Source organism: Aethalodelphis obliquidens, unplaced genomic scaffold (assembly GCF_003676395.1).
Source record: "Aethalodelphis obliquidens isolate GAN/ISIS:26980383/991018 unplaced genomic scaffold, ASM367639v1 scaffold21, whole genome shotgun sequence".
NCBI lineage: Eukaryota > Metazoa > Chordata > Mammalia > Artiodactyla > Delphinidae > Aethalodelphis > Aethalodelphis obliquidens.
In genome coordinates this window covers 27,607,623-27,635,375 of record NW_020837965.1, presented here as the reverse complement: position 1 = coordinate 27,635,375, position 27,753 = coordinate 27,607,623, and the positions used below count along the sequence as shown (strand labels likewise).

Here is a 27,753-nt window from a genome sequence, read left to right as displayed (position 1 = left end):
CCGGAGACCAGCATCCGCTTCCAGGCTCGGACACGCCAGCATCCCGCACCCGCCCCCCCCCCCCCCCCCCCCCCCCCCCGCCCCGCCCCGCCCCGCCCCAGACCAACGCGACTGACCTTTTACTGCTTTGGTATTTGATTGTTTTTTTCACTTTAAGCAAAGTTTTTATTTTTTTTATTTTTTTATTTATTATTATTATTTTTTTTGCGGTACGCGGGTCTCTCACCGCTGTGGCCTCTCCCGTCGCGGAGCACAGGCTCCGGACGCGCAGGCTCAGCGGCCATGGCTCACGGGCCCAGCCGCTCCGCGGCACGTGGGATCCTCCCGGACCGGGGCACGAACCCGTGTCCCCTGCAACGGCAGGTGGACTCTCAACCACTGCACCACCAGAGAAGCCCAAGAGAGCGGTGTTTGATTTTTGTTTTGATTTGCATCTCCTCACTATTAGAGAGCGCGGGCATCTTTTTGTATCCACGCTTACGTTTCCACTTCTGTGAACCCTCTGCTTATGCCTCATCTCTTCGGTTTGTGGGAGGTCTTGGAACAGGTGCGGAATCAAACCGCCTGTTTACATGGGCTGCACGTGTTTTCTGTTGCAATCGGAAAGACAGCTCTGAAAGCTACAGGTCCTGGCGTTTGTCTTTTGACTCAATACTATATATTTAAAATATACGAATGTAATATTTTTCTATTTAATATGTATAGAAAATAGAAAAATATTAAAAAATATGAAATAGAAATATTAAATATTAAGTAGAAAAATATTTTAAAAATACTAATATGTTTTATTTTGCCATAGAGGATTTAAAATTTTTATATGGTTGAATCTTTCTGTCTTCTCTTTTCTTTTTTTTTTTTTTTTTTTTTTTTTTCTTGTTGTTGGACGTACCTGTCTTGCTTGGAAGTGTCACCCTCACCTGAAATTATGCAAATAGAGTCTTACATTTTTTTTTCCTTTCTTTCTTTTTTTTTTTGGCCATGCGCTATGGCATGTGGGATCTTAGTTTCCCCACCAGGGATTGAGCCGGCGCTCCCTGCATTGGAAGCAGGGAGTCTTAACCGCCGGACCACCAGGGAAGTCCCCCAGTTCCTACTAGATGTTTCTTCTTTGTTTTGCGTTTTGGTCCTTTAAAGCATTCTGTGTTTTTTTCGTATCGGTGTGAGGGAAGGGTTAAGTGCGATCTCCTTCCTGTGTCTGGTCGGCTGTGACAACATTATTGTGAAGTGAGCCCTCCCCTCTCCCAACCCCAAAGGGACAGAGGCCACTCTTTCCTCTACCAGGTTCCCATGTACTTGAGTTGGTTTCTGGTCCCTCTTGTCTGTTTCCCTGGTTATGTCCTACCCAGCACCTATTTGTCTATAGGCTAGCACAGCCTCATGCGAACCCTAACTTCTGCAGAAAGTTCTGGCAATCACTGCACATTCATTCTTTATAATAAACTTCAAAGTGAAAAACAGGAGTTGGGTGGGAGTGGCGATATCGCTGCAGGCGTGTCTGGGAAGGACTGGCCTTCAGCTGCGGAAGGACAGCTCGTCCAGAAGCTTGGTGTTTCCCTCCGAGCCTCCAGCCTTGTTCTCTGTCCTTTAGTGCCGTGGATGGCCCTTCCTCTAGACCACGTGCCCCTCTGGTCCAGTCTTCTCTAGGTCAGGGCTTTCGCAGCTGGTGTCAGCTGGTCGCTGCTTCCCGGGATGCTGGGGTGAGCCACATGGAGGCCCCGCAGGACCGGGGTGCCTGCTCCCCACCAGCTGCCGCCCCCCGGCCAGTCTGAGGGAAATTGAAGACGGAGGCCACCTCCTCCGAGGTTTCAACGCCTCCTGGGAGGGGCCCATGTCTAGTGACTGGCCGATTTGGGCGTCCAAAGGCCCAGCCCCTGGCCCTGATTTGGGCCACGTCTGGAGGGCCACCGGCGTGGGGCTGGCTAGTTCTCTGTTGCGTCTGCGTCGCCGAGCAGCTTCTCCAGGCCCAGTCCTGCTGCGCTTGGTCACTCACAGGTGTTTTCCCAGGAGGCCCCTCCCCGGTCCCCCACGGCCTCCTGCCTACAGCCCGGCGGCTTGGACATCAGACGTTTATTCTCCCGCAGTTCTGCAGGCTGCGAGTCCGAGGTCAAGGCGCGGGCAGGGCTGGCCCTTCTCAGGCTGTGCGGGAGAATTCACTCCATGTCTCTCTCCTAGGCCTGGGGTTGCTGCTGTCGCTGGCCTTTTGGGCTCGTAGAAGCGTCACTCTGACCTCGGCCTCTGTCTTCACAGGTCTCTCCCTGTGTGCGTGTCTGGCTCCAAATGTCCCCTTTTAATAAGGACACAGTCATGGTGGATGAGGGCCACCCTGGTGACCTCATTTGAACTTGACCACCTCTGTAAAGGTCCCGTCTCTAAGTAAGGTCACATGCCGAGGCCCCGGGGGGAGAGTTAGGACCCTGACATATCTTTCTGGGGCTCAGTCTCCAACACGTTGCTTGATGATGCAGCCGTGTCTGCCTTGCAAGAGAACCCTGGAGGGGTCTGCCTTTCCCCCTCCCCCACCCCCCGCGCTGCCCATGGGACAATGACATGTTAAGTCACAGTGTTAGCTGCTGCTGGAGGAAGCGAGCCTGCCCCAGGGGACCCGCAGGACCTAAGAACGTGCCTCTGCACAAGGCAGGCAGCATGTGCGGGGCTGTGCCAGGTGCTGGGCGAGGCGGGGGGAGCAGAGTGTGACGCTGGGTATGGAGGAGTTTGTAGAAAAGGGAGGACACGCCCGGAAAACAGAATTTAGCTCTGAGCAGGGCCCTTGGCAGGGTGCTAACTTGTTCCTCGAAGGTGTCTGTGCCCAGTCCCTGCATCCTGTGAATGGGCACCCTTCCATGGAAGGACCTGGAGATGGGGACATGATCCCGGATTATCCAGGTGGCCCCGCAGAGCACCAGAGAGACGGCAGTGTGGGAAGGACTTGACTGCCTTTGCTGGCTTTGAGGATGGAGCTGGGAGGCTGTGGACCAAGGGCTGTGGGGAGCCTCCAGAACCCCAGAAAGGCAAGGAAAGGCTTGAGTGGAAACGCTCCCTGAGGCTGCAACGCCTGCCAGAGGCCCGTGTTCTAAGGGCTCGGCTGCACTGGACCCTCCAGTTACCAGAGCAGCAGGGCCAGGCTGGGAAGGGGCCCCAGCATTGCTGAGAAGCTCAGGGGGGCCTCCGCTGTAGGCCCGGGATGGCAGTGGGGCTGACAGGGTCCCCAGGTAAGACAGACCAGGTGGCAGCACCCGCTTGTCAGAGGCAAGGTTGGCTCAGGTACATAACCGGCAGCAAAGTCACGGTGGGAGCCGGGCATCCCGACGGCCGAGAGCAAGGGAGGCGGATGCGCCCCTCAACGTCCGCGGGGGCCGACTATGTCGTAACTCTACACTCCAGACCATCGTAAAGGGTGAATAGGGGACGTTCCTGAGAGCAGCCCCTCCGCACATGAGATGCCATGACCCCCCGCCTGGTTTCCAGACCTGAGCTGGGTTTCAGCGCCAGCAGCCCCAGCTGGAGGATGGGCAGGGGGCAGAGGGGAGGACCGACCAGGCCGAGACTCGCGTTTGATGTGCTGCCCCGCCCTTCCCGGGGGGGTCTCAGCCAGTTATTCAGGTAACCTCAGCGGTGAGGGAGGCAGCCCTACATCTCCGGGCACAGGGTCTGAGCTGAGATTAATCTGCAGGGTTGGGGAGACACATTCGTCTTGGCCTTCTTGTTAGAGCAGAGGCCCAGCTAACAAGTGGTGTTTGGGGCTCACAATGAGATCTCAAATGTGTAAAAGGTTGGAAATGGATAAACATTGTTGGGAGAATATACTCTTTGGTCCCTTGGAGGGAGAGGTAATTGAGAGCCTCTGGAAGTGACCCCCACTCCCCCCAAGACAAATTTCAGATCCTGGGAGGGACAACAGAGATGAGAACCACCTTGAAGACCTGAAGGATGCGGGCTGGGGTCCCCAGCTTCCCCATAGAAACCCCCCTGAATAAGCCGATGGGCTCTGGAGGATGACAGCGAACTTCCACAAATGAAACCACGTGGAAATCTGAACCACAGCCCCGTCTGGATGTGGCGTCTCTGCCAGAGCAGGGTAAGGTGCCCCCCGGTACGGGGCATCCGGCCACTGATCCGGTGAATATATTCCTTTCCATCCCCACCAGAGACGGTTTGCAGTCACGTGGGAGGAGCAGTGGTGTTCATCACAGTCTTGCCCAGGGCTGCGTTAACTCTTGTTTTCTGTCATCACGTAGCCGAAGGGCCTGAGCCGTCTGGGCGAACTGCACACTCTCGCGAGGCCTCTCCGTGGGAAGGAGCAGGCAGCGGCACGTGTGCCGGGGGCCTCGGGAGGACGCCCGAGCTGCGCAGGACTCAGGCGCCCGCCGCATCCGTATCCTTCTAGGGTTCCAGTGCCTCCTGCAAGCTGGAGCACCCCCTGTGAAGCGCAGGGCAGAGCACCGCCTCCGGCACCGCCACCACGGAGGAGGAGGGACAATGCTCAGCGGCCTCTCTGGGTCTGAAGCTCACGTATCCCACACTTGGGGCCCTGTTCTGACTCAGTTACTGAGTCACGTGGAAGACCACCACCTTTGATTGGGTCCCGGAGCAGGAAAGACCCTGTAGAAACTCTAAGCTGGACACAAGTGGCCCCTGTGCTTGGGCTGTACAAATGGGCAGGTCTCGTGCCTGTGGCCTTAGCGGTATTTATGGGGGGAGAAGATGCTACGTGGAGTTTATAAGCTCCGGTAGGCTCATCAGTGTAGACCCTAAGGCTCTGGAGCGAGGGCCCGCCATCCACACGGGAGAACTGAACACCATTTATGCAACACCTCCTGACTTGCCACTGGCCCTGGTGGAGACAGAGGGCCTAACCGTGGGGCGTCAGCTACCACACAGCCAGGACTGACTAGCATGAGCTGGATTCTGTCTGACCCACTATATCACAAGGTCACGCCCACCCAGCGGGGGTCCACCGGAACGTGGAAACGGGTATATTTCAACCAGGAGCATCACGGTGAAAGTCACAGGTGAGAGGCACCGGCGGGACTCTGTTCCCAACTACCTGGGAACTCACAAGAGGGAGGTTTGTGGGACAAACTATAGCTCCGCCTCTGAGTCTGGCCCTGAAGGAGAGGTGAGGGGACACCTTCAGGTGAGCAGAGCTTTAGAGAAGTTCGGGATCTATGCATAACACATAGGGCTGGGCTGCTCAAGGTGTCGACTGCGGTGAATGCCGTGGTCAGGGGCTCACACCCACTTCAGGACAGACGGACCTGCTAATGGACCACAGCTGTGACTCTGTCTAGAAATTGCTCTCTGCCATGGGAAGCTGCCTCACCCAAGACAGTTCATCCCTGCCAGGGCCGCATCCCTTGACTCGGTCTCCATGGCTCAGCTTGGGACACGTCTGCCAGCGCTCAGAGCTTCCTGTGGGATAGGCTGAGGCCTCCGTGACAGCTGCATCACAGGCCGACGTCCCCCTTCGCCCAGTTCTGCTCCCTTGCTTCTTCACGCCATGCGTTGCTGCATGTAGACTTCAGAGTCTCAGAGTCTGTCTCCCAGGGAACTGACCTAAGATGCTAGTTTAGAGAACAGCTACTGAATTTTGTATGTTTATCTTACAAAATTCTCTTGTAAATTCTAGTAATTTTTAAAATAGAGTATCTTGAGTGTTCTGGGTATATAATCATATTATCCTCCAATAAATATAATTTTGCCTCTTTGTTTCCATAGATTTACTGCTTATTTTATTCTCTTGACTTGTCTCCTTAGGTAGAATTGCCAAACAAATCGTCACAATAGTTGTGACAATGAGAATTCCCATCTTGTTTCTGATTTGAGTGGGTGCAGAGTTTCAATGTTTATAGGCAGTTTTAAAAAATCATATTCAGGTACATTTCTTCTTGTTTTACATAGACTTGAAAAAAAAGAATGGATATTTAATTGTGTGAATGACTTTTAGGTATCTCTTGACAAAAAACTTTGTGGTTTTCTCCTTTTTTGTTGGTGTAATGAACTATTGATAAATTTCCTAAAGCTAAGCTGTTCTTACATTTTTAATAGATTCTGCTTGTTCATATTTTCCTGTTTTCTTAATACATTGGGTTGTATTCAATACACCAATATTTTCTTTGAAAAATTTTACATCAATATTTGTAAATGAAATTCCTTGTGACTTTCTTTCCTTCACTATTCGAATAGGATTTTAGCATTAGTGTAATGCTGACTTTTACAACATGAATTTTGGAGTTTTCAAGATTTTCTATAGATTGAAATTATTTTAAGGACAAGGGACTTCCATGACTTTTGAAGGGTAAGTAGAACTCACCTCTAAAACTGCTGGTGTCTTGTGCCTTTTAAAACAGTAGCTATTTAGGGGGGCGGAGTCAGGATGGCTGTGTGGGCAGACGCAGAGTTAGCGTCTCCCCACCGCTAGGGCGCCTGCCGGCAGCTGCTGGGGGACTCTGACCCCCAAGGAGACGGGAGGAACCCCAGAGTGAACCGGTAGGACGGACGTAGGGGGACCAAGGCGGGAGGAGAAGTGGAGGCCAGACAGGCTCTGCGCCCCTGAGGTGGGAGAGATCAGGAGAGGCAGGCGGGAGGGGCTCTCCGGGAAGAGGAAGACGGGAGAGGAGTGGAGGGCGATCGCCTGGCCCACTCGGCCGGGGAGCCTGCTGGGCTCCCAGGTGAGCTCCCCTGCCCTCCACAGCCCCTTCCAGGCCGCGTGGGTCCTGGGGGCACAGGAGGGAGGCCGGGGGATCAGGAGAGGCAGGCGGGAGGGGCCATCCAGGGGGAGCAGGACAGGAGAGGAGGGCGACTGCCCCGCCCACTCGGGCCCAGGAAGCCTGCTGGGCTCCCAGGCGAGGCCCCTGCCCTCTGAGACCAGGGGTGGGGTCGCACTGGGGCCCCTTCTGTTCCTTGAGCCTAAGCCCCACCTCCCTCAGCCCCTAGGGCCTTTTCCAGCCCCGTGGGTCCTGAGCATTGGCCCCGCCCACTGCCCAAACCTCGCCCCTGCTTAGGCCCCGCCCTCCACAGCCAAGGCCTTCCCCCCCAGCTCTTTTTTTTTTTGTCTTTTCCCTCCTCCTCTTGTTTACTATTGTGGTACTGATGTACCTTCCAGTTGTTGATTCATCTATATTTTTCTTTTTACGTTCTTTCTAACAGACCTGTTCCTTTCCTAGTCTAATTTTACTTTTTACTTCGTTATTGTTCTCTCTTTCTTCTTCTTTGCCACTCCACACGGCTTGCGGGATCTTGATTCGGGAACCTGGGGTCAGGCGGAAGCTCCTGTGGTGGGAGCTCCAAGTCCGAACCACCGGGCTAACAGAGAACCTCTGACCCCAGGGAATATTCATCGGAGTGAGGTCTCACGGAGTTCCTCATCTCAGCACCAAGACCCAGCTCTACCCAATAGCCTACGAACTCCAGTGTTGGAAGCCTCAGGCCAAACAACCAGTAAGACAGGAACACAATCCCACTAAAAAAAAAAAAAAATGAGAGGGCAAAAAATATGTCACAGATGAAGGAGCAAGGTAACAACCTACAAGACCAAATAAATGAAGAGGAAATAGGCAGTCTACCTGAAAAAGAATTCGCAGTAATGATGGTAAAGATGATCCAGAATCTCAGAAATAGAATGGAGGCCCAGATTGAGAAAATACAAGAAGTATTTAACAAAGATCTAGAAGAACTAAAGAACAAACAAACAGAGATGAACAACATAATAACTGAAATGAAAAATACACTAGAAGGAATCAATAACAGAATAATGCAGGCAGAAGAACGAATAAGTGTGCTGGAAGACGAAATGACGGAAATAACTGCTGAGGAGCAGAATAAATAGAAAAGAATGAAAAGAATTGAAGACAATCTCAGAGACCTCTGGGACAACCTTAAATGCACCAACATTCGAATTACAGGGGTCACAGAAGAAGAAGAGAAAAAGAAAGGGTCTGAGAAAATATTTGAAGAGATTATAGTTGAAAACTTCCCTAACATGGGGAAGGAAATAGTCACCCAAGTCCGTGAAGCACAGAGAATCCCGTACAGGATGAACCCAAGGAGAAACACACCAAGACACATCTTAATCAAACTAACAAAAATTAAATTCAAAGAAAAAATATTAAAAGCAGCAAGGGAAAAACAAAAAATAACATACAAAGGAATCCCCATAAGGTTATCAGCTGATTTTTCAGTGGAAACTCTGCAGGCCAGAAGGGATATACTTAAAGTGATGAAAGAGAAAAACCTACAACCAAGATTACTCTACCCAGCAAGGATCTCATTCAGATTCGATGGAGAAGTCAAAAGCTTTTCAGACAAACAAAAGCTAAGAGAATTCAGCACCACCAAACCAGCTTTACAATAAATGCTAAAGAAACTTCTCTAAGCGGGAAACACAAGTGAAGAAAAAGACCCACAAAGACAAACCCAAAACAATTAAGAAAATGGTAATAGGAACATATATATCGATAATAACCTTGAATGTAAATGGATTAAATGCCTCAACCAAAACACACAGACTGGCTGAATGGATACAGAAACTAGACCCATATATATGCTGTCTACGAGAGACCCACGTCATACCTAGGGAAACTTACAGACTGAAAGTAAAAGGATGGAAAAAGATATTTCATGCAAATGGAAATCAAAAGAAAGCTGGAGTAACGATACTTGTATCAGATAAAATAGACTTTAAAATAAAGACTGTTACAAGAGATAAGGAGGGACACTACATAATGATCAAAGGATCAATGCAAGAAAAATATGTAACAATTGTAAATGTTTATGCACCCAGCAGAGGAGCACCTCAGTACATAAGGCATGAAAGGAGAAATTGACAGTAACACAATTATAGTAGGGGACTTTAACACCCCACTTACACCAATGGACAGATCATCCAAACAGAAAATAAATAAGGAAACACAAGCTTTAAGTGACACAATAGACCAGATAGATCTAATTGATATTTATAGAACATTCCACCCAAAAGTGGCAGAATACACTTTCTTCTCAAGTGCACATGGAACATTCTCCAGGATAGACCACATCCTGGGTCACAAATCAAGCCTCAGAAAATTGAAATCACATCAAGTATCTTTTCTGATCACAACGCTATGAGATTGGAAATCAAATACAGAAAAAAAAAACTGTACAAAACACAAATACATTGGGGCTAAACAGTGCACTTCTAAATAACCAAGAGATCATTGAAGAAATCAAAGAAGAAATAAAAACATACATAGAAACAAACAACACTGAAAACACGACGACCCAAAACTTATGGGTTTGCAAAAGCAGTTCTAAGAGGGAGGTTTATAGCAATTCAATCTCACCTCAAGAAACAAGAAAAAACTCAAATAAACAATCTAACCCTACACTTAAAACAACTAGAGAAAGAAGAACAAAGAAAACCCAAAGTCAGTAGAAGGAAAGAAATCATAAAGATCAGAGCAGAAATAAATGAAATAGAAATGAAGAAAACAATAGCAAAGATCGATAAGACTAAAAGCTGGTTTTGGGCTTCGCTGGTGGCGCAGTGGTTGAGAGTCCACCTGCTGATGCAGGGGACACGGGTTTGTGCCCCGGTCCAGGAAGATCCCACATGCCGCGGAGCGGCTGGGCCCGTGAGCCATGGCCGCTGAGCCTGCGCATCTGGAGCCTGTGCTCTGCAATGGGAGAGGCCACAACAGTGAGAGGCCCACGTACTGAAAAAAAAAAAAAAAAGAAAAAAAGCTGGTTCTTTGAGAAGGTAAACAAAACTGATAAACCCTTAGCTAGACTCATCAAGAAAAACAGGGAGAGGATGCAAATCAATAAAATTAGAAATGAAAAAGGAGAAATCACAACTGACACTGCAGAAATACAAAGGATTATAAGAGACTACTACAAACAACTATATGCCAAGAAAATGGACCACCATGAAGAAATGGACAAATTCTTGGAAAGCTACAATTTTCCAAGACTGAACCAGGAAGAATTAGAAAATATAAACAGACTTATCACAAGTGATGAAATTGAAACCGTATTTAAAAATCTTCCAACAAACAGAAGTCCAGGACCAGATGGCTTCACAGGTGAATTTTATCAAACATTTAGAGAAGGGCTAACACTGATCTTTCTCAAGCTCTTCCAAAAAATTGCAGAGGGAGAAACACTCCCAAATTCATTCTATGAAGCCACCATCACCCTGATACCAAAACCAGAAAAAGATATCACAAAAAAAGAAAATTATAGACCAATATCACTGATGAACATAGATGCAAAAATCTTGAACAAAATACTAGCAAACAGAATCCAATAGCACTTCAAAGGATCATACACCACGATCAAGTGGGATTTATCCCAGGGATGAAAGGATCCTTCAATATACGCAAATCAATCAATGTGATACACCATATTAACAAATTGAAGAATAAAAACCATATGATCATCTCAATAGATGCAGAGAAAGCTTTTGACAAAATTCAACATCGATTTATGATAAAAACTCTCCAGAAACTGGGCATAGAGGGAACTTACCTCAACATAATAAAGGCCATATAAGACAAACCCACAGCAAACATCATTCTCAATGGTGAAAAACTGAAAGCATTTCCTCTAAGATAAAGAAAAAAACAAGGATGTCCCCCCCCACCCCTGTTTTTTTTTTTTTTTTTTTTTTTGTGGTACGTGGGCCTCTCACTATTGTGGCCTCTCCCATTGCGGAGCAAGGCTCCAGACACACAGGCCCAGCAGCCGTGGCTCATGGGCCTAGCCGCTCTGCGGCATGTGGGATCTTTCTGGACCGGGGCACGAACCCGTGTCCCCTGCATCGGCAGGCGGACTCTCAACCACTGCGCCACCAGGGAAGCCCATCACCACTATTATTCAACATAGTTTTGGAAGTCCTAGCCATGGCAATCAGAGAAGAAAAGAAATACAAATTGGAAAAGAAGAAGTAAAACTGTCACTCTTTGCAGATGACGCGATACTGTACATAGAAAATCCTAAAGATGCCACCAGAAAACTACTAGAGCTAATCAATGAATTTGGTAAGGTTGCAGGATACAAAATTAATGCACAGAAATCTCTGGCATTCCTATACACCAACAATTAAAAATCAGAAAGAGAAATTAAGGAAATACTCCCATTTACCATCGCAATAAAAAGAATACCTAGGAATAAAGCTGCCTAAGGAGGCAGAAGACCGGTACTCAGAAAACTATAAGGCACTGATGAAAGAAATCAAAGATGACATAAACAGATGGAGAAATATACCATGATCTTGGATTGGAAGAATCAATATTGTGAAAATGATTATACTACCCAAAGCAATCTACAGATTCAATGCAATCCCTATCAAACTACCAATGGCATTCTTCACAGAATTAGAACAAAAAATCTTACAATTCATATGGAAATACGGAAGACGCCAAATAGCCAAAGCAATCTTGAGAAAGAAAAACAGAGTTGGAGGAATCAGGCTCCCCAACTTCAAACTATACCACAAAGCTACAGTAATCAAGACAGTATGGTACTGGCACAGAAACAGAAATATAGGTAAATGGTACAGGATAGAAAGCCCAGAGATAAACCCGTGCACATTTGGGCACCTAATTTACGACAAAGGAGGCAAGAACATACAATGGAGAAAAGACAGCCTCTTCAATAAGTGGTGCTGGGAAAACTGGACAGCTACATGTAAAAGAATGAAATTAGAACACTGCCTAACACCATACAGAAAAATAAACTCCAAATGGATTAAAGATTTAAATGTAAGACCGGCCAGTATAAAACTTTTAGTGGAAAACATAGGAAAAACACTCTTTGACATAAACCACAGCAAGATCTTTTTTGACCTACCTTCTAGAGTAACAGAAATAAAAACAAAAATAAACAAATGGGACTTAAATAAACTTAAAAGTTTTTGCACAGCAAAGGAAACCATAAACAAGACAAAAAGGCAACTCTAAGAATGGGAGAAAATATTTGCAAATGAGACAACAGACAAAACATTAATCTCCAAAATATACAAACAGCCCATGGAGCTCAATATCAAAAAAACAAACAATCCAGTTAAAAAATGGATGGAAGACCTAAATAGACATTTCACCAAGAAAGACATACAGATGACCAAGAGGCACATGAAAAGATGCTCAACATCACTAATTATTAGAGAACTACAATGAGGTATCACCTCACGCCAGTCAGAATGGTCATTATCAAAAAAGCTAGAAACAATAAATGCTGGAAAGGGTGTAGTGAAAAGGGAACACTCCAACACTGTTGGTGGGAATGTAAATTGGTACAATCACTATGGAAAACAGTATGGATGTTCCTTAAAAAACTACAAGTAGAACTACCATATGACCCAGCAATCCCACTACTGGGCATATACCCTGAGAAAACCATAATTCAAAAAGAGACATGCACCACAATGTTCATTGCAGCACTATTTACAATAGCCAGGACATGGAACCAACCTAAATGTCCATCGACAGATGAATGGATAAAGAAGATGTGGCACATATATACAATGGAATATTACTCAGCCATAAAAAGAAACAAAATTGAGGTATTTGTAGTGAGGTGGATGGACATAGAGTCCGTCATACAGAGTGAAGTAAGTCAGAAAGAGAAAAACAAATACCATATACTAATGCATATATATGGAATCTAAAAAAAAAAAAAAAGGTACTGATGAACCTAGTTGCAGGGCAGGACGAAAGATGTAGACATAGAGAATGGACTTGAGGACATGGGGTGGGAGGGCGAAGCTGGGGCGAAGTGAGAGTAGCATCGACATATATCCACTACCGAATGTAAAATAGGTGGCTGGTGGGAAGCAGCCGCATAGCACAGGGAGATGGGCTTGGTGCTCTGCGATGACCTAGAGGGGTGGGATAGGGAGGATGGGAGGGAGGCTCAAGAGGGAGGGGATGTGGGGATATATGTATGCATAGAGCTGATTCACTCTGGTGTACAACAGAAACTAACACAGTATTGTGAAGCAATTATAGTCCAATAAAGATCTCTTAAAAAATGGTAGATATTTAATAATCTTTCCAATTTATTCTGTAGTTCTCCCTTTGGGCCACTTGTCTCTCAATTGTCATGGTCTCTTTTGTTTTGGCCTAACCCTTAAAGTGTAAGACCCCCAGATGTGTTCAAATTAGTCCACTGGAGAATGATTGGATAGGATTTCAACTCTTGTCCAAGTTGGGGGGGGCACTGAATTTCCTGAGCAGGCTCCCTTTGGTTGAATCGGGGAACTCAACAGTAGCAGAAACCCCATGTGTATTCTCCAAGGGAAGGGTTGCTGTCCCAGACCCACGGCTGGTCTTCGATGTATGCTTTAAAGTGACTGCAAAGTGAATGTGCAATGCACAGAAGACAAACTACACATAGTACCAGCACAGGAAAAGGTGCTCAACCTCACGATGATAAGGGAAACCCAAGGTTACACCTCAATGAAGACTGATAGAATTTAAATACAGCGATTTTCTCAGTGTTGGAGAGGGTGTCTGCAGCATGGATAGGAAGGTAAGTTGGTACAAATTTCTGTCAACTCTTAAAGGTGCACACCCCATGACCCAGCAGTTCCTCTCCTAAGAACTTCTCTTTTAGGAAGTAGCTGTACAAGTGCACAAGCATGCGTGTACAAGGAAGCTCACTCAACAGTATTTGAACTAGCAAAAATGGAAGACGTTAACCAGCTACCCAAAGAGGGATAGTTACGCAAATTGTGGGATCTTCATGATTATGGACTTTTACACAGTTATTAAGAAGAATGAAGTAGATCTCTATGTGTGGGCAGGGAATAAGGTCCATGACATACTGCCGAATGAAGGAATCAACCTGCAGAATGGTGTGTATCGTATGAAGCACTTGTGTAAATTGTGGGCGTTTATGTGATTAGCAAAATGTCTAGAAAAGTAGAAGTCAGACTGTGAAGAGTGGTCACCCCAGTCATGTGGCTGGATGGGGGTGGGCAGGGCAAGAAGGAGACGTTGTCTTTTTATTTTATACATAACATCTATGTGGCTTGACTCTTAAAATGGGCATATATTACTTTGGCAATAAAACAAAAAGGTTTTTTCAGCGCTTGCAACAAAAAAGCCGATGTAATTTTAAACCAGTTGGCAGTGTCTTTTGGAAGGAGGCTTCCTCACTCTGGGAGTTGGACTAAATGTGACTTAGTCTTAAAGGGAGCTAGAAAAGGCATTACTTCCACTAATTAATGCACCAGCAGATTCCATCTCGGGAAGGGCTGTCTTAATGAGGTGCCTGGGGCATCCATTATTTATCTTACAAATACCAACTCAGGGCTTTGCTTGTGTCAGGCAGTGAGAGATATCCCTTCTGAGGGTGCTGTGCTGGAGAAGCACAGACAGCTAACAGAGCCACTCTGTCCTCTCGGCACCCACCTCTCCGTGGCGACCCCTGTGCCACTTCCTCGACCCCAGATCCTCCCCTCTCCGGCCCATTTCCCGTATACTTGGTGCACTCCAGGACCCCCGAAAAAGAGTCATTCCAGTCCGGACTGAAAACCTCGCTCCCACCCCTCATTATGGGCATCTTGAATCAGTCCCTGTGAATCGCTCTCTCCTAGCCTCCTTTCCTTAACGCCAGTGGGGCAACTGGGGACCTGGGAACCATCGTATGTGAGGCCCGCACAGGTATAGCTCCTGGTACCAGAGTCGGGTCTCGGTAAGCCGACATAGCAATCTTCCCATTCCCTCTCCTGGTTTCCATTCCGCTTCTGCATCGGTACACCCGTTCTCCAGCGTGGCCCACACCCACCCATTGTCCCCTTTGCCCCCTTTCCGCGCCGCGAGCCCGCCGGTAGCTGTCCGTGGTGCTGACCGCAGGCGCGGCCCGCGCTTGGCCGCTGCGCACGCGTCCCGGGCGGGGCGCGCAGGACCCCGCCGGCGCCGCCACTGCGCAGCCTCCCGCGCGGATCCGGCCTGGCTTGCGCGCGGCGCCGGGAGACTCCCGCGGCCTCGTCTCCCGGCCTGCGCCCCTCGTCCCGCGTCGCCAGCCAGCCCCGCGGCCTCCTCCGGCCGCTTCCTCGGCCCGCCTGGCCCCGCCATGGCGCTCAACAATTTCCTCTTCGCGCAGTGCGTCTGCTACTTCCTGGCCTTTCTGTTCAGCTTCGTGGTGGTAGTGCCGCTGTCCGAGAATGGCCACGACTTCCGCGGCCGCTGCCTGCTCTTCACCGAGGGCATGTGGCTGAGCGCCAACCTGACGGCGCAGGAGGGCGAGCGCTTCACCGTGCAGGAGTGGGGCCCGCCGGCCGCCTGCCGCTTCAGCCTGCTGGCCAGCCTCCTCTCGCTGTTGCTCGCCGCGGCGCACGCCTGGCGCACGCTCTTCTTCCTCTGCAAGGGACACGAGGGGTAAGTGGGGGCCTCGCAGCTGCCCTGCACCGACAGACGCAGCCCTTACCCCTGGCACGGCCCCCCTTCCGTGCCCACAGCGTCCCAGGCTCTCCCTGACAAGGAGGAGGGTGAGTCCCTGCGTCTCCCCATGGTCTCAGAGGCCCGAAAATATCAACCATCGGCCCTCACCACTTCAACGGAAACCGCCCTTTGTCTACACGCAGAACCGAGGGGCCATGGCGTTCTCCGTACCAGGACAGTGCTTCCCTCTCCAAGCGCGCATCACCACCCACACCCCGGGGTGCAAGTGTTGCATCGTCATCTCGGAGCCGATTTGGGCCTCCCTCTCTGGCCCAGCGGGGCCCACGCCCGTCAGCACCGCGGACAGCTCCCAGCCGGGTTTGGCCTGCTCCCAGCTCCGGGTGGAGGGGGAGGGACCAGGCAGGCAGGGGGCCGACCCGGCTAACAGGGCATCCTCCCCCGTTCCCATCCCCCTGGGAAGGAAAGCCGGAGGGAAGCCCTCGAGGCCCACCGCTATGGCACACACCTTGGCCGGGGGATGGGGGAGAGGGAGCAGCAGGTGTGTGGGGCCCCGCTAGCCTCCGCCCCCCTCCCCCCCACCCCCCTGGGCTCCATTTTTCTCTTCACCTTGTCCTGTCCTGGCTCTGTTTTGTGAGAGAGTGGGATGTGGGTCCCTGGGCTGGGGTTCTCAGCCAGTAACACTCCCTGGGCCTCTACCCCTGTGGGACCCTGTGTGGCCCGCCCCACCCACGCCCAGGCTGCGGATCCCTGTGCCCTGGAGCGGCCAGGTCTCCTGCAGAGGCCCCGGGAGGCCGCTCCTGCCTGTTGCCTGCCCTCACATCTACGTGGGAAGTCCACGCCTTCTCCCAGACTCTGCCCCCACCCTCACCCCCATCCATCATCTGCTGGTAGTTTTTAGTGGCTTTTCACTTCTTCCGGGGAGCGGGGCTCTGAGGCTGTGAGTGGGCAGGGACTCCTGAGAGCTCTCAGCTTGGCTTTGGCGTGGAGAGAGGGGCCGGAGAGAGGAAGGGGGGCTGCAGGTTGAGGAGGAAAGGGACAGCTGAGGCTGGGGGGAGGGGGTGAAATCCCAGCAACCCATGTGTATGAGTTTCCAGGGGCTGCTGGAACAGAGCACCACAAACTGGGGCTTAAGACAATTTATTCTCTTACAGTTCTGGAGGCCAGAAGCCCCAAATTAAGGTGTTGTCAGGGTTGGTCCCCTCTGGGGGGTTAACATTTTCCAGGCCTCTTCCTAGCTCCTGGAGGCCGCTGCAACCCCTGATGTCCCTTGCTTAGGCCTTTGTCGCTCCCATCTCTGTCTCCCTCTCCACATGGCCTCTTCTCTCTTTCCTTCTTCTCATAAGGATGCTAGTCATTGGATTTGGAGCCCGCCCTAAATCCAGGATGACCTCATCCTGAGATCTTTAGCTTAATGACACCCACAAAGACCCTATTTCCAAATAAGGGTCACATTCACAGGTACTGGGGGTGCAGATGTGGGCATACGTTGTCAGGGGACGCAATTCAACCCAGTGCACGAAAGTTCTGCATTCGGGGTCTGCAGAAGCCATGTGTCAGCCCGGGGCGTCCTCCGGGTGCCGTGTGTGGGGTGGGAGCTCTTCCCAGGGTGAGCCCGGGCCAGTCCCGGGGGGGCGCCTGCCCTGCTTCTCCTTCCCTCCACCCGCACGATGGCTGGTGTCCCGAGGAGGCTTTGCGACACATCTGCACCTGCGGTGCCAAGCCCACGTGGTGCCCGGCCGGAGTGTCCAGTGCAGGTTGGGGCTGGAGAAGCATCTCTGATTACGAGACAGGGTCTGAGGCAGAGGAGGGGCGGTCAGCAGGCGGGGCAGGTCGAGGTCCCTTCAGTCTGGGAAGCTGAGGGCAGTGGGCACAGGCCAGGTGGGGGCCACGGCTTGGTCATCAGCTGATGCCCATGGTTCCAGCTGGTCCCTACAAGACAGGTGACCTCAAGGCATTCAGGGTCTACCTGGTGAGGACGCGTAAGCAGCTCTCTAGGTGGGGCCCAGCCCCCCGTGGCTCTGAGTGGTGGAAGATTTCAGAGGCACCACCAGGGGCTGGGAGCTAGGAGCCCAGAGCCTGCAAGGAAGGAATCCTGGTCACGCAGGACCGCCTGTTTCACACAAGTTGGGCAGCAAACCTAGGAACCTAGGGACAGCTTCTGTCCTTTGTCATCTCATAGAAGGTGTCCATCAGCTCTGTGAAACCATCCGCATCCCCATCTTAGAGACGGAAAACTGAGACTTGGGAGTGTACATGCCTCCTGTGCCCTTTCACTGTGCCCGTCCCCTGAGGACAGAGGGGACCTGTGCTCCCATGGAGGCGGCCTGGCTGGAGGAACACTTAGGGTCCTCTGTCCCTTTGCATCAGTCCTAGGGGCTTATCTGTCCTGCCACCAGCGGCCTCGACCGTGGCAGCCAAGGCTGGGCCACGCTTCTCTTCTCCAGGGACACCTGTTGCAGAATGTCCTTCTCAGCCCTCAGGAATTCCGGCCCAAGGCCACAGGTTGTCCCGCTGCCTGTTCCCACCCTGTCCACCACGCAAGCCAGTTGGTCAGCTGTGATGACATCTGTCACAAGTGTCATCCTTTCTTCTTAGTTCGGGTTGTAGGAGCAGGTCAAAGCTCTTGTGGATGTCCAGGCCATGGCTATGCACCTGAGGGGACCCTGGGCTGGCGTACGCATACCTGTTCACCTCTGTGTGCTCAGGGCTGAGCACGGGGCGTGGTGCCCAGGAGTCACCAGATTAGTGATTGTTGAGTGAATGACGGCAAGGTTCCTGCCCCTTGAGGTTTGCAGCTTCTGCATAGGCTCTGCATAACTTCTGCTTTCCTCGGAGCACCAGCTCCTGGGAAGGGGGGCTCCAGTGGGCTGGGCCACTCACGGGCCCGGATGCCTTTGCAGATTCACAGTCTGACCAAGGGTTCAGCCCTCTGGGCTCGCTGTGTCAGCCAGGTCTGGACCTGTGGGAAGGCTGGGTCTGCCTCGTCCAGCCACGGGCAGGACGGTCAGCTGAGGGCAGCCAGTTCCGGCACAGTTGTTGGTCAAGCTGCATAGACCAGGCGAGCAGGTGCTGGGTGGGTAAAGGGACTCGGGACGGCCAGGAAGCCGGGAAGGGCAGGTGGAGAGAGCAGTGTGATGGACGATGGCTCTCAGGGGTGTTGATGGCCACCGGACATCCGGCCCATGAAGGACACCACTGCCCTCCTTAGACTTGGGTTCTTTTGTTTGTTTGTTTTTTTGCGGTACGCGGGCCTCTCACTGCTGTGGCCTCTCCCGCTGCGGAGCACAGGCTCCGGACGCGCAGGCTCGGCGGCCATGGCTCACGGGCCCAGCCGCTCCGCGGCATGTGGGATCTTCCCGGACCGGGGCACGAACCCGTGTCCCCTGCATCAGCAGGCAGACTCTCAACCACTGCGCCACCAGGGAAGCCCTGGACTTGGGTTTTTAGGGGGCCCTGCCTGTTTAGGGTTTAGCGTGCACCCTAATTCTCCTAAGAGTCCAACCTCAGACCGAGACCCAGGGTGGAACCCTACACTTTGATCTGTGTGAGGGGCTCACGGCTGGGTCTCGAGCTCGTGGTCAGACGCAGTGTCCGTGATGCCAGCTCCCTCCTCGTGCAGTGTGTCTCTGTGCGAATTGGGGACCCCTGATGGCTTGTGACCAGGGGTGTGAAGGGTAAGGGGTCGGGGCAGCTTTCTGTACAGGGGGTGTCCTCCCGGTTGCTGGCTGGGGGAAGGAGTGAGTGGATCAGTGGCCCCTGTGGCTTCCGGGGCCATTGCTGTTTCGGGCCCCTGGCTGAGCTGAGGGTGAGTCGGGCCTGGGGGCCGGGCAGCTTTGCCGGTCCACGTTGCAGTGGTTTGTGATTGACGGCTGGGGAGCGCTGGGTTCAAACGGCCCATCTGCCTGCCCACACGTGTCCCTCAGCCTGCAGGTCGCTCCCAGGGCTTCCCAGGATAGCTGTCGCCATGGAGATGGCGCGTCCAGGCGGGGCACCCTGACAGGCAGCGGGAGAAAGATGAAGTTAACCCTGTGAGTGCTGGGCTCCCGTTCCTGACCGCTGCCCCGGCCTGTCGCTGGGAGGAGGGGGTGGGAGTCGTGTTGTGAACGCTGGGGGGCCGGGGCCAAGAGAGGCTCTCACACACCCGATTCTTCAGAAATCTGTAAAGCCAGAGCACATGCCAAGGAAATGACCAGAAGCCGAAAGGAAGGGTAAGAGGAGGCTGCTGGCTGGCAGGACCCCAGCACGGGCCCTTCCCTGTCTCGTGGGATGGAGACCCCAAAACTGTGCCCATTTAACAGGGATGCGGCTGGAGTGTCGGTGGTTTCTGGCTCTCAGAGACTGTGCTGTAAATCGCCCTGAGAGGTGGGTAGGGGCAGCTCTCGACGGGTCGGCCGTGTCTCAGGCCCGCTGTGCCAGGGGTCCCACGAGGGCACTGCTGTGCACGCGGGGTGAGGGGCCCTCCTGGGCCTCTAGAACTCGGTGCAGGGTGGGCTTGGGGCCCCCCAGCGAGGAGGAGCAGGGTTTGACGCCAGCTGGTCGCCCGCTGGCCTGCCCTCTGCACCCTGGCCGTCCCTCCTCCCACAAGCCCCGCTGCGGACAGGCTTCCTGGGGGGACGGCAGAGGGCTGTCAGGGGGCGGAGGGCACCTAGGGAACCGGCCGTCCCAGGGGGCTGGACTTCTGTGCCGAGAGCAGCCTGCTCCTCTGCTCTGCCTGTGGCGGCTCGTCCCTGGCCTCCCTGGGACCGCCACGTTCTCCTTGGCTGGAGCCGAGTGTCCATCCAAGATGGAGACGCCAGGGGCGTAGGCTCTGCATAACTTCTGCTTTCCTCGGAGCACCAGCTCCTGGGAAGGGGGGCTCCAGTGGGCTGGGCCTTCCCCAACCCCCCAGCCCCACCCAGCCCCACGCTGCCCCCCGGGGGGCACAGCTGGCCGTGAGCCCGTCTCCAAATCTGGTTCCCAAGGGTGACTCAGCTTCTCCATCCCTGCGTCCCGCACCCCATCTTCTGCGGCAACACAGGCCCCAGCCCGAGGGCTCCAGCTGTGCCCCTGACTTGGGGGTCAGAGGGCGGTGAGCCCGACCCGGCCTGGATGCTGGGCTGAGGTCTGTCCTGGGGGGATGAGAGCTCCTGAGTCGCCCCGCAGCTACGTGCCCTTCACCCACATAAGCTCCTTCAGTTCCCACCGTAATCCGATGTGACAGTGCAGAAATTGAGGCCCCCAGAGCGCCTTGCAGAGTGAAGGTCGCACAGCTGGCCAAGGGCAGGCGGGCTTGACACCGCCTCCGCTCGGTGACAGCGTCGGAGGGGGATGGGCCATAACGTACCTCTCTTCATAACTATAGGCCCCTGGCCCCTAATTCGAGCTCTCAGGCCAGATGGATTTTGCCATCAGAATTGTGTCCATCAGGGTCCCAGGTGGGATTGATGACCGCCCAAGTGAGGAAAACCTGAGGACTAAGGTGTGGGCCAGGTGTGGGACCCTGTCACCACCCGAGGGGCTGGGCAGGGTTCCGTGGATGAGGCCGCCCAGAGGGACAACCTTTGGTGGAGGGACACCGCCAGCCTGAGGCTGCCCCCAGGAGGGACCTGGTGATGAACACCCCCCACCCCCACTGTCACGTCCCCCGGGACCCCATTGGCTGGATGCAACCAGGAGCCAGGGAGAGGGCGGCGCCCTCCGTTCGGCCCCCCAGGCGGAGGATGGACGGGCCGGGATCTGAAGAGCAGCTGCACACGATGGTCCAGTTCGGGCAGGGATTGTGGTGCCGCCCTCACGGGGTGAGACACAGCAGGGCGTGGGCGGCTTGAAGCTCAAGCACAGTGAACACACAACCGACACTGAGCTGGGCAAGGACCGCGGACGCCCGGTGAGCACAGGCGCGCTTGCGCCGCCTGGACCAGCCTTTGGAGAATCGCGGACAGGGGGCCGTGGCAGGCGTGGAGCTCCCTGCGCACGGCTCCCGTTGGCCTGGATCCTGGGTGTGGAGGCCCCACGTGTATGCGGGAGTGCGAGTGCAAACACGGGGCCAGACCCGCTGTCCCTGCCCTTTCAGGGGTGACTGTTGGGGTTTCAGGAACGTGCTCGCCCCTCCCCTGACGCTGCTGTCGGGGTGGCTCAAGCCCCCCAGCCTTGGCACTCGGCGGGGCGGCCCTGGATGGGGCCTGTCGACAGCAGCCCTGAGGGATCTTTCCCTGGGGATGCGGACGGTCCCGGCTGTGACAAAGCAGCCCGGCCATTCGTGCTGTGAGTCGGGCACTGGTGACCTCGGTTTACCATCTGCCCGTTTTTCTGAGGCAGCTCCTGGGCCGGGACTGCGGCGTCCATGCTGCGCTGTCCTCGGGGCCCAGCACAGGGTGGGTGGAGGCCCAGAGAGCGTCGGGCGGGTGGATAAACGGAAGAAAGAAACAACAGACGCAGGAGCGGCGCGTCCATCGCCGCTCGGCCTCGGCCGAGTCACCGCGTCCGGTGACGACAACTTTGATGTTTTCTTGGCTGAAACCCCAGCTGACACCTCGTTTAGTGAATGTTCCCCGTGGAGCCAGATTTGGTCGGTCATTTCCCTCAGATTCAATGTACGGCAAGCACTGTCCACATCAGACCTGCAGCAGGTTAGGTGTAGGTCCAGGCTGCTGTCCCACGTGGGGCGTTCCCTCTGCCCACCCCGCCCCTGCCGTGGGGCAGCCCTGCGCCCCCGCCCCCTGCGGCATCAGCTCGGCCGACTGCTCTCCTGCAGGACTCTGGATCTCCAGGGGGTGTTTTGGAGATGGTGGGACGGTGGATGCTTGTGGACCGGCAGGAGAGTCTGGTGGGCGGGTGTTCCCACCACGTCCCTCCCCCCACCCGCCGTGCCATCGGAGGGCAAACGTCAGCGCCCTCTGAAAGCACCCCAGTGGGGGCCGCGCTCCCATGGACCCCGGAGCCTGGCCCTGAGCGAGCTCTGCCCTCTCGGCCCTGCCTCCTGGGTCCCCCAGGTGCCCGCTCTGGTCACCCCTTGGCCTTTCAGGTCTCAGTGGAGAAATCAGAGCAGGGTCACAGACCCCCAGGCAGGTGCAGGCCAGCCGCATTGATGACTGTGTGGGTAAATGGCCTTGGTGGGTACCTGCGAGGGTGATCCACCTTGACCTTTTCAGCATGGGTGCTGGTTCCGATGCTTCGGAACCAGGCGGCCTTGGGTTTGAATGGTGGCCGTGACTCTGCTATAAGACGGTCCCCCGTCCCGGGCTTTGGGAGGACAGGCTGCGCAGCTCTGGCCGGCGCGTGGGCCTGTGGGTGAGGAACGCTGCCGGAGGGGCAGCGACCTCTGGTGGCCCCGCTTGGCCCTACCCTGTCATCGGGGGCCCAACCCCAGCTGGGAACCCGCGGGTCGGGGGCTGCCTTCCTGCTGCCGCCTGGCCCGCAGGGGTGCTGTGGAGACGTGGGTGGCGCGGTGACCGCCCCTCCCCCCCTCGCTGCAGCTCCTTCCTCCACGCCTTCCTGAACCTGCTGGTCAGCGCCTTCGTGGTCTGCCTGGTCTTCATCGCCAGCACCATCGTGAGCGTGGGCTTCAGCATGTGGTGTGATGCTGTCACTGAGAAGGGCACCGTGCCCCACAGGTGCGCCCTGGGCCCCGCCCGCCTTTCCTAGGATGATGGCTTCCTGCACGAACCCCACCCTGAGCCCGCAGCTTTGCTCATCCCGCCTGATCCCCGCCCCGTGCACACCTGGCCACCCCTGCCCTGGGGCCCATGCCCCCTCCCCAGTTCAGGGAGCCCACAGCAGCTTCACACAATAGCAGGGGCCCCACAGACCCTGGGGGTGGATCGGGGTACGGTGGGGGATGGAGGCCTAGGAGGTCGGAGGTTCTGGCTTCCCCGTCATTGCTGACACGCGGTTGGGTGACGGGACCTCCTAGGGTGGGCTCCAGGTCCCGGAAGGCCCTGGAGAGCCGGCCCTGTGCTGCCGTTGGGGGCAGAGGCCTGGGCCCAGGTGTGGTAATGAGGAGGGCGTGGAATGTAAGGATGGAGGGGGTGGGGACGGTGAGGGACGGGAGTGGAAGTTTCTGGTCGGAGGGCGTCGGGGACAGAGGCCTTCGGGGCTGGGACGGATGCTCTGGGCCCTGAGCCAGGGGCCATCTCTGGCTTGGGGGCGGCCCAAGGTGGAGCATGGTGACTGCCTGACCCCCAGCAAAGGGCTGCCCCCTGCCCAGCCCTAAGGGGCATCATCCAGTGCCCCAGGCCATTCCCCTGGAAAGGCAGGGACCCTGGGTTACCTCTTCCAGAGACTCCAGATTCTTTAAGAAAAATCAGATCTGGAACCTTACAGTATAGAATGGACAGAAGATCCGAAGTGGGCGGGGGCAGGGCGCATCTACCTGCTTATCCTGCACCTTTACCTTGGGGGTCCCCGGGGCGCCTCTGTAGCAGCTTGGGGCACACAACAGAGGAAAGTTCAAGCACCCTGGGTGGGTGGCTCTTTTGCGGTCCACCAAGGCAGCCCCCTGTGGGCTGGGGTCTTGCCCATGCTGAGCTGTGCCCTGCCTGATGGGCCCCCGGCCACCTGCTTTCTCACCCCGCCCCCCCTCGACCCCCCAGAGCCGTCGGAGCATGGGCAGGCCCCTGGGTATGGCTTTGGGCTTCTCTAGAAAGTCTCTTTACCCTCACAAACTCCATTTCCAGCCCTTAAACCCCATCCTCCAGGCCTTTCCAGGGCCTGCCTGGACCTCTGGGCCTCCCTCTTCCAGGCCTCACGCTCCCGGTAACGTGTCCTGACATCTCGGGGTGCTACGGGCCCCTGAGCCCAGGCCTCATTCACTCCAGGCTTCTGAGGCTGGCCTGGCCCAGCCTGTCTACAGACAAGGAGCTTGTGCAGGTCACCAGCACGCTGTAGTTTGCCCTGCTGTTCCCTGCTGTCGCACTGGCCCGTGCCGCCAGCCCCAGGAGGTGAAGAGTGAGCGGGTCAGGTGGGCGGGGCTGCCCCCATGGACGCCCGCGGCGCTTCAGCTGGGCTACTGTGTAGCTCAGTCCGGGGACCAAGGGGCTAGAAGCAGCAGCCCTGCGCCCCTGCTTCTGAGGCCCCTGGCTCTGCAGCGCTGTGGAGCTGCGGGGGCCAAGGCTGGAGTCTCCGGGAGAGTGACGGGCAGCGCTGGTGGCCCCCACTGTCCAGCGCCAGATGGGGGCCGGGTCTGCGGGTTCCCTGCCCCACAGGTGGGGCCCCACCCCACCTTGGGGGCAGCCCCTCGCCGTTTGGGGGTGATGCTCTGCTCCCCCCCATGCTTGGTCCCCCAGCAGTCCCCATCCACCCTGCGTCTTGCCATTTTAGCTGCGAAGAGCTCCAGGACATCGATTTGGAACTGAACGTGGACAACTCCGCCTTCTATGATCAGTTCGCGATGGCCCAGGTGGGTGGAGCTGCCGGGCAGAAGGGAGGCGTGCATCGTCAGGCAGGGGGCCATTCACTGCTGAACGTTCACCGAGTGCACAGCCCATCCCCTCACCCCAGCCGGGCAGGAAACACACTCGTAGCTAAGGACGGTGCCAGGCAGAGGAGATAGAGCTGGGAGAGCACTGGGCTGGGGGAGCAGTCGGGAAGGCTTCCCGGCTGACGGCAGGATCTTGGAGACTGAGAGGATGTTTGCAGGGGGTGGGGAGGGGTGGGCTGTGGGGCGTCCTAGGAGGAGGGAACAGCTAGATTCTGAGCTAACTGCAGAAGCGGGGAGGCCTGGGGAGTGAGGGGGTGGCCCTGTGCCGGGTGGCGCTGGGAAGGGAGCCGGATGTCATCCTGGGTCTGCAGTGCCGGGCCCGGGAGTCTGGATTCTGGTCCTGGCACCAGGTGGGCCCTCAGATAGACGCTTGAGGGCTCACAGTGGGTCCCCAGAGAGGGGTGCCGAGGCAGTGTCTGAGGAAGGGGGTCCCGGGAGGGGGTCCGCCCCTGCATTTGGAGGAGCCCCCAGCCACTGTCAGGGAGACCCCTTCTCCTCCAACCCTGCCCTTGTACCAGCTTCGTCCCCTACCCTCCAGGAGACCACGGGGCAACTCTGGGGGCTCTGTCTGCTGGAACACAGGCATGTCGGGACATGTGGTCAGAGAGGGCCTGTCCCTCAAAATCTGCTGCTGACCCTGACGATGACCCTGATGGCAGGGATGACGGGGCCCCCCGGGCAGGGGGCGGGTCCTTTCAGCACGGGGCAGGACTCACCAGCCTGCAGTCCACCTCTGGGCCCACGTTGGCCAGTGGCTGGTCTGAGGCCTCTTTCTATGGCGAGGAGCCCTGTGGAGGGCGCTGGACGTCGTGTGGGTCCAGCTGAGATGAGCTGAGCCTGCCAGAGACACCTTCACGCAAATGTAGTGGGAGATGCTCCCGCCTGAATTTATGGAATTTATGCCGATCAGCTCAGGAAGGTACAGGCTAAGTCTGCTGACAGACACCCTCAACTGAGCCAGCTTAATTGCAGCTCGAGGCGGTTCTGATTAAACTGTTTCCCCTTCAACTGTTTGGAAACAGCAGATAAAGGTCAATTTCTTCCGGCGACTGGAACAGGCTCCATTACGGATGGAACGAGCTCCCTTGGAGCCGCGCGGGCCCCAGCTCCTCGCGGGCCCTGTCGGGGTGCAAGCGTGGGCAGTTCCCAAAGCGTTTGCACAGCTTGGGGGCCGGAAGGGCCGCCAGATGCCGGGGCTGACGTCCCCGTCCTGTCCTGTCCCCGCAGCACCTCGTTCCTTCCCCAGCGGGTCCGTCCTTTTCCCGGGGGTGGGTGGTGGCCACTGGGTCTGGCTGGCCCCCTCACCCCGCCCTCTGCCCCCCACAGTTCGGCCTCTGGGCCTCGTGGCTGGCCTGGTTGGCCATCACCATCCTGGCCTTCCTGAAAGTCTACCACAACTACCGCCAGGAGGACCTGCTGGACAAGCTGGTCCACGAGAAGGAGCTGCTGCTGGCCAGGCCGGCCCCCCACGCCTCCTTCCAAGGCGAGAAGAGCGCCGTCATCTAGGCCTGGCCCCGGACGCCCCGTCCAGGGCACATGGCCTGCCCTGGGGCCGCGGCCGGGGCTCTGCCCGGCCCCCCGCGACTTGCATGCCTCCCCTCGGCACTGCGTGTACTGAGCGACCCCCTCACCAGGTGCCCCGTTCCCAGCCTGAGCCGCGTGTGGACAAGAATCCCACCACCTGCGAGACAGAGGCGAGTGTGGGACGGAGCTGCCCTCTGGCCCCGGGTGGTCCCCACCCAGGGCTGAGTCCACTCTGCTGCGGCTCCAGAGCCCCGGAGTCCAGACTCATCTCAGCTCAAGAAGCACAGGGACGGGGGGCTGGGCCTGGGGTCAGGTGGTGGCTTCGCGGGCGTCCTGGCGACTTGCCTGGGGAGGCCGGGGGGGCCTCCGTGTGGGCTGGGCCTGGGCTTGGGGTCGGAGACATGGACTCCAGATGTGGAGATGCCATTTCGCAGGGGAGCGGGGGCCAGGTGCCACTGTGGGTGTCTGTGTGCCTGTGAGGCACGTGAGGGTGTGCGTGTGTGTGGGCACATGGGCCTGCATGGCGAGGTGTGAGCGTGTGTGAATGTGGGTGTGAGTGTGCAGGTGAGCGTGCCCATACACAGGTGTGTGGGAGTGTGCAGGTATGGGTGGAGACCAGAGCGGGCAGCTGTCTGCAACCCCGTCCCCGGGTGCCCCCAGGGCCCCTTGCACCCCAGAGGAGGGGGCTGCCTTCCCAACTCAGGAGGCCTCGAGGGCAGGGTCCTGCCCCCTCGGCAGCAGGTGGAGGAGCTGGGAGGGGAACCGGGACCCTGGGGCTCGGTGACAAGCCACCAGGGGGCTGCTTGGCTGTGGCCCTCCCTCCTCTCGGGGCTCCCCGGCTTCCGCATCCTGTCCTCCGTGTCCTGTCCGGGATTGGGGTGCCCGAGGTGTAAGCATGCCCCGCCCCTCCCCTGAGCTTAGTAAATAGTTTCCTGGTCCAGCCCGCGTGCCAGTTTGCCCCCCACCCTCCAGGGGAAGGTGAGCCCCCCGCTCCCCATGTCCATGGCTCTCACCACCAGTGGATGGTTCAGTCTCCCAAAAAGCGGGGCAACGGGGCATCCAGAGGCCACGGATCTGGGCCTGGGTCAAGGTGCCAGGTGTGGCGGGCAGCCCGGGCCCGGGAGGCGAGGCTGCAGGTCACCTGTCATGACCTGCTTGGCTGGCACCTTTTGGGAGTGGGGGCTTGGGACCAGGGCGACTGAGGTTCCTGGCATCTCAGATGCTCTGGCCCCGGGCCTGGCTGAGAGTTTTGGGAAGAGCAGCAGGGTCCTTGGGGAGGTGTTTTGACAGAACCTGAGGCCCCTGAGGGGATGTGCCCGCCCTAGTCCGCCGGCCGTGGGGACCCTGTCTGGCCCTGGACAGTTCCTGGTCTCCAGCAGAAGGTGGGGT

The 27,753-nt window shown here is 55.6% G+C and overlaps 1 protein-coding gene across 1 annotated transcript; it reads left to right on the top strand.

The window, feature by feature from the left end:
- Nucleotides 1-15,046: 15,046 nt before the first annotated feature.
- TMEM179 (transmembrane protein 179) lies at nucleotides 15,047-26,346 on the top strand. The gene is made up of 4 exons (XM_027120857.1): nucleotides 15,047-15,359; nucleotides 22,838-22,975; nucleotides 24,681-24,759; nucleotides 26,167-26,346. The coding sequence occupies exons 1-4, from the start codon at nucleotides 15,055-15,057 to the stop codon at nucleotides 26,344-26,346; spliced, it is 702 nt and encodes a 233-aa protein (XP_026976658.1). The 5' UTR covers nucleotides 15,047-15,054.
- Nucleotides 26,347-27,753: the final 1,407 nt, after the last annotated feature.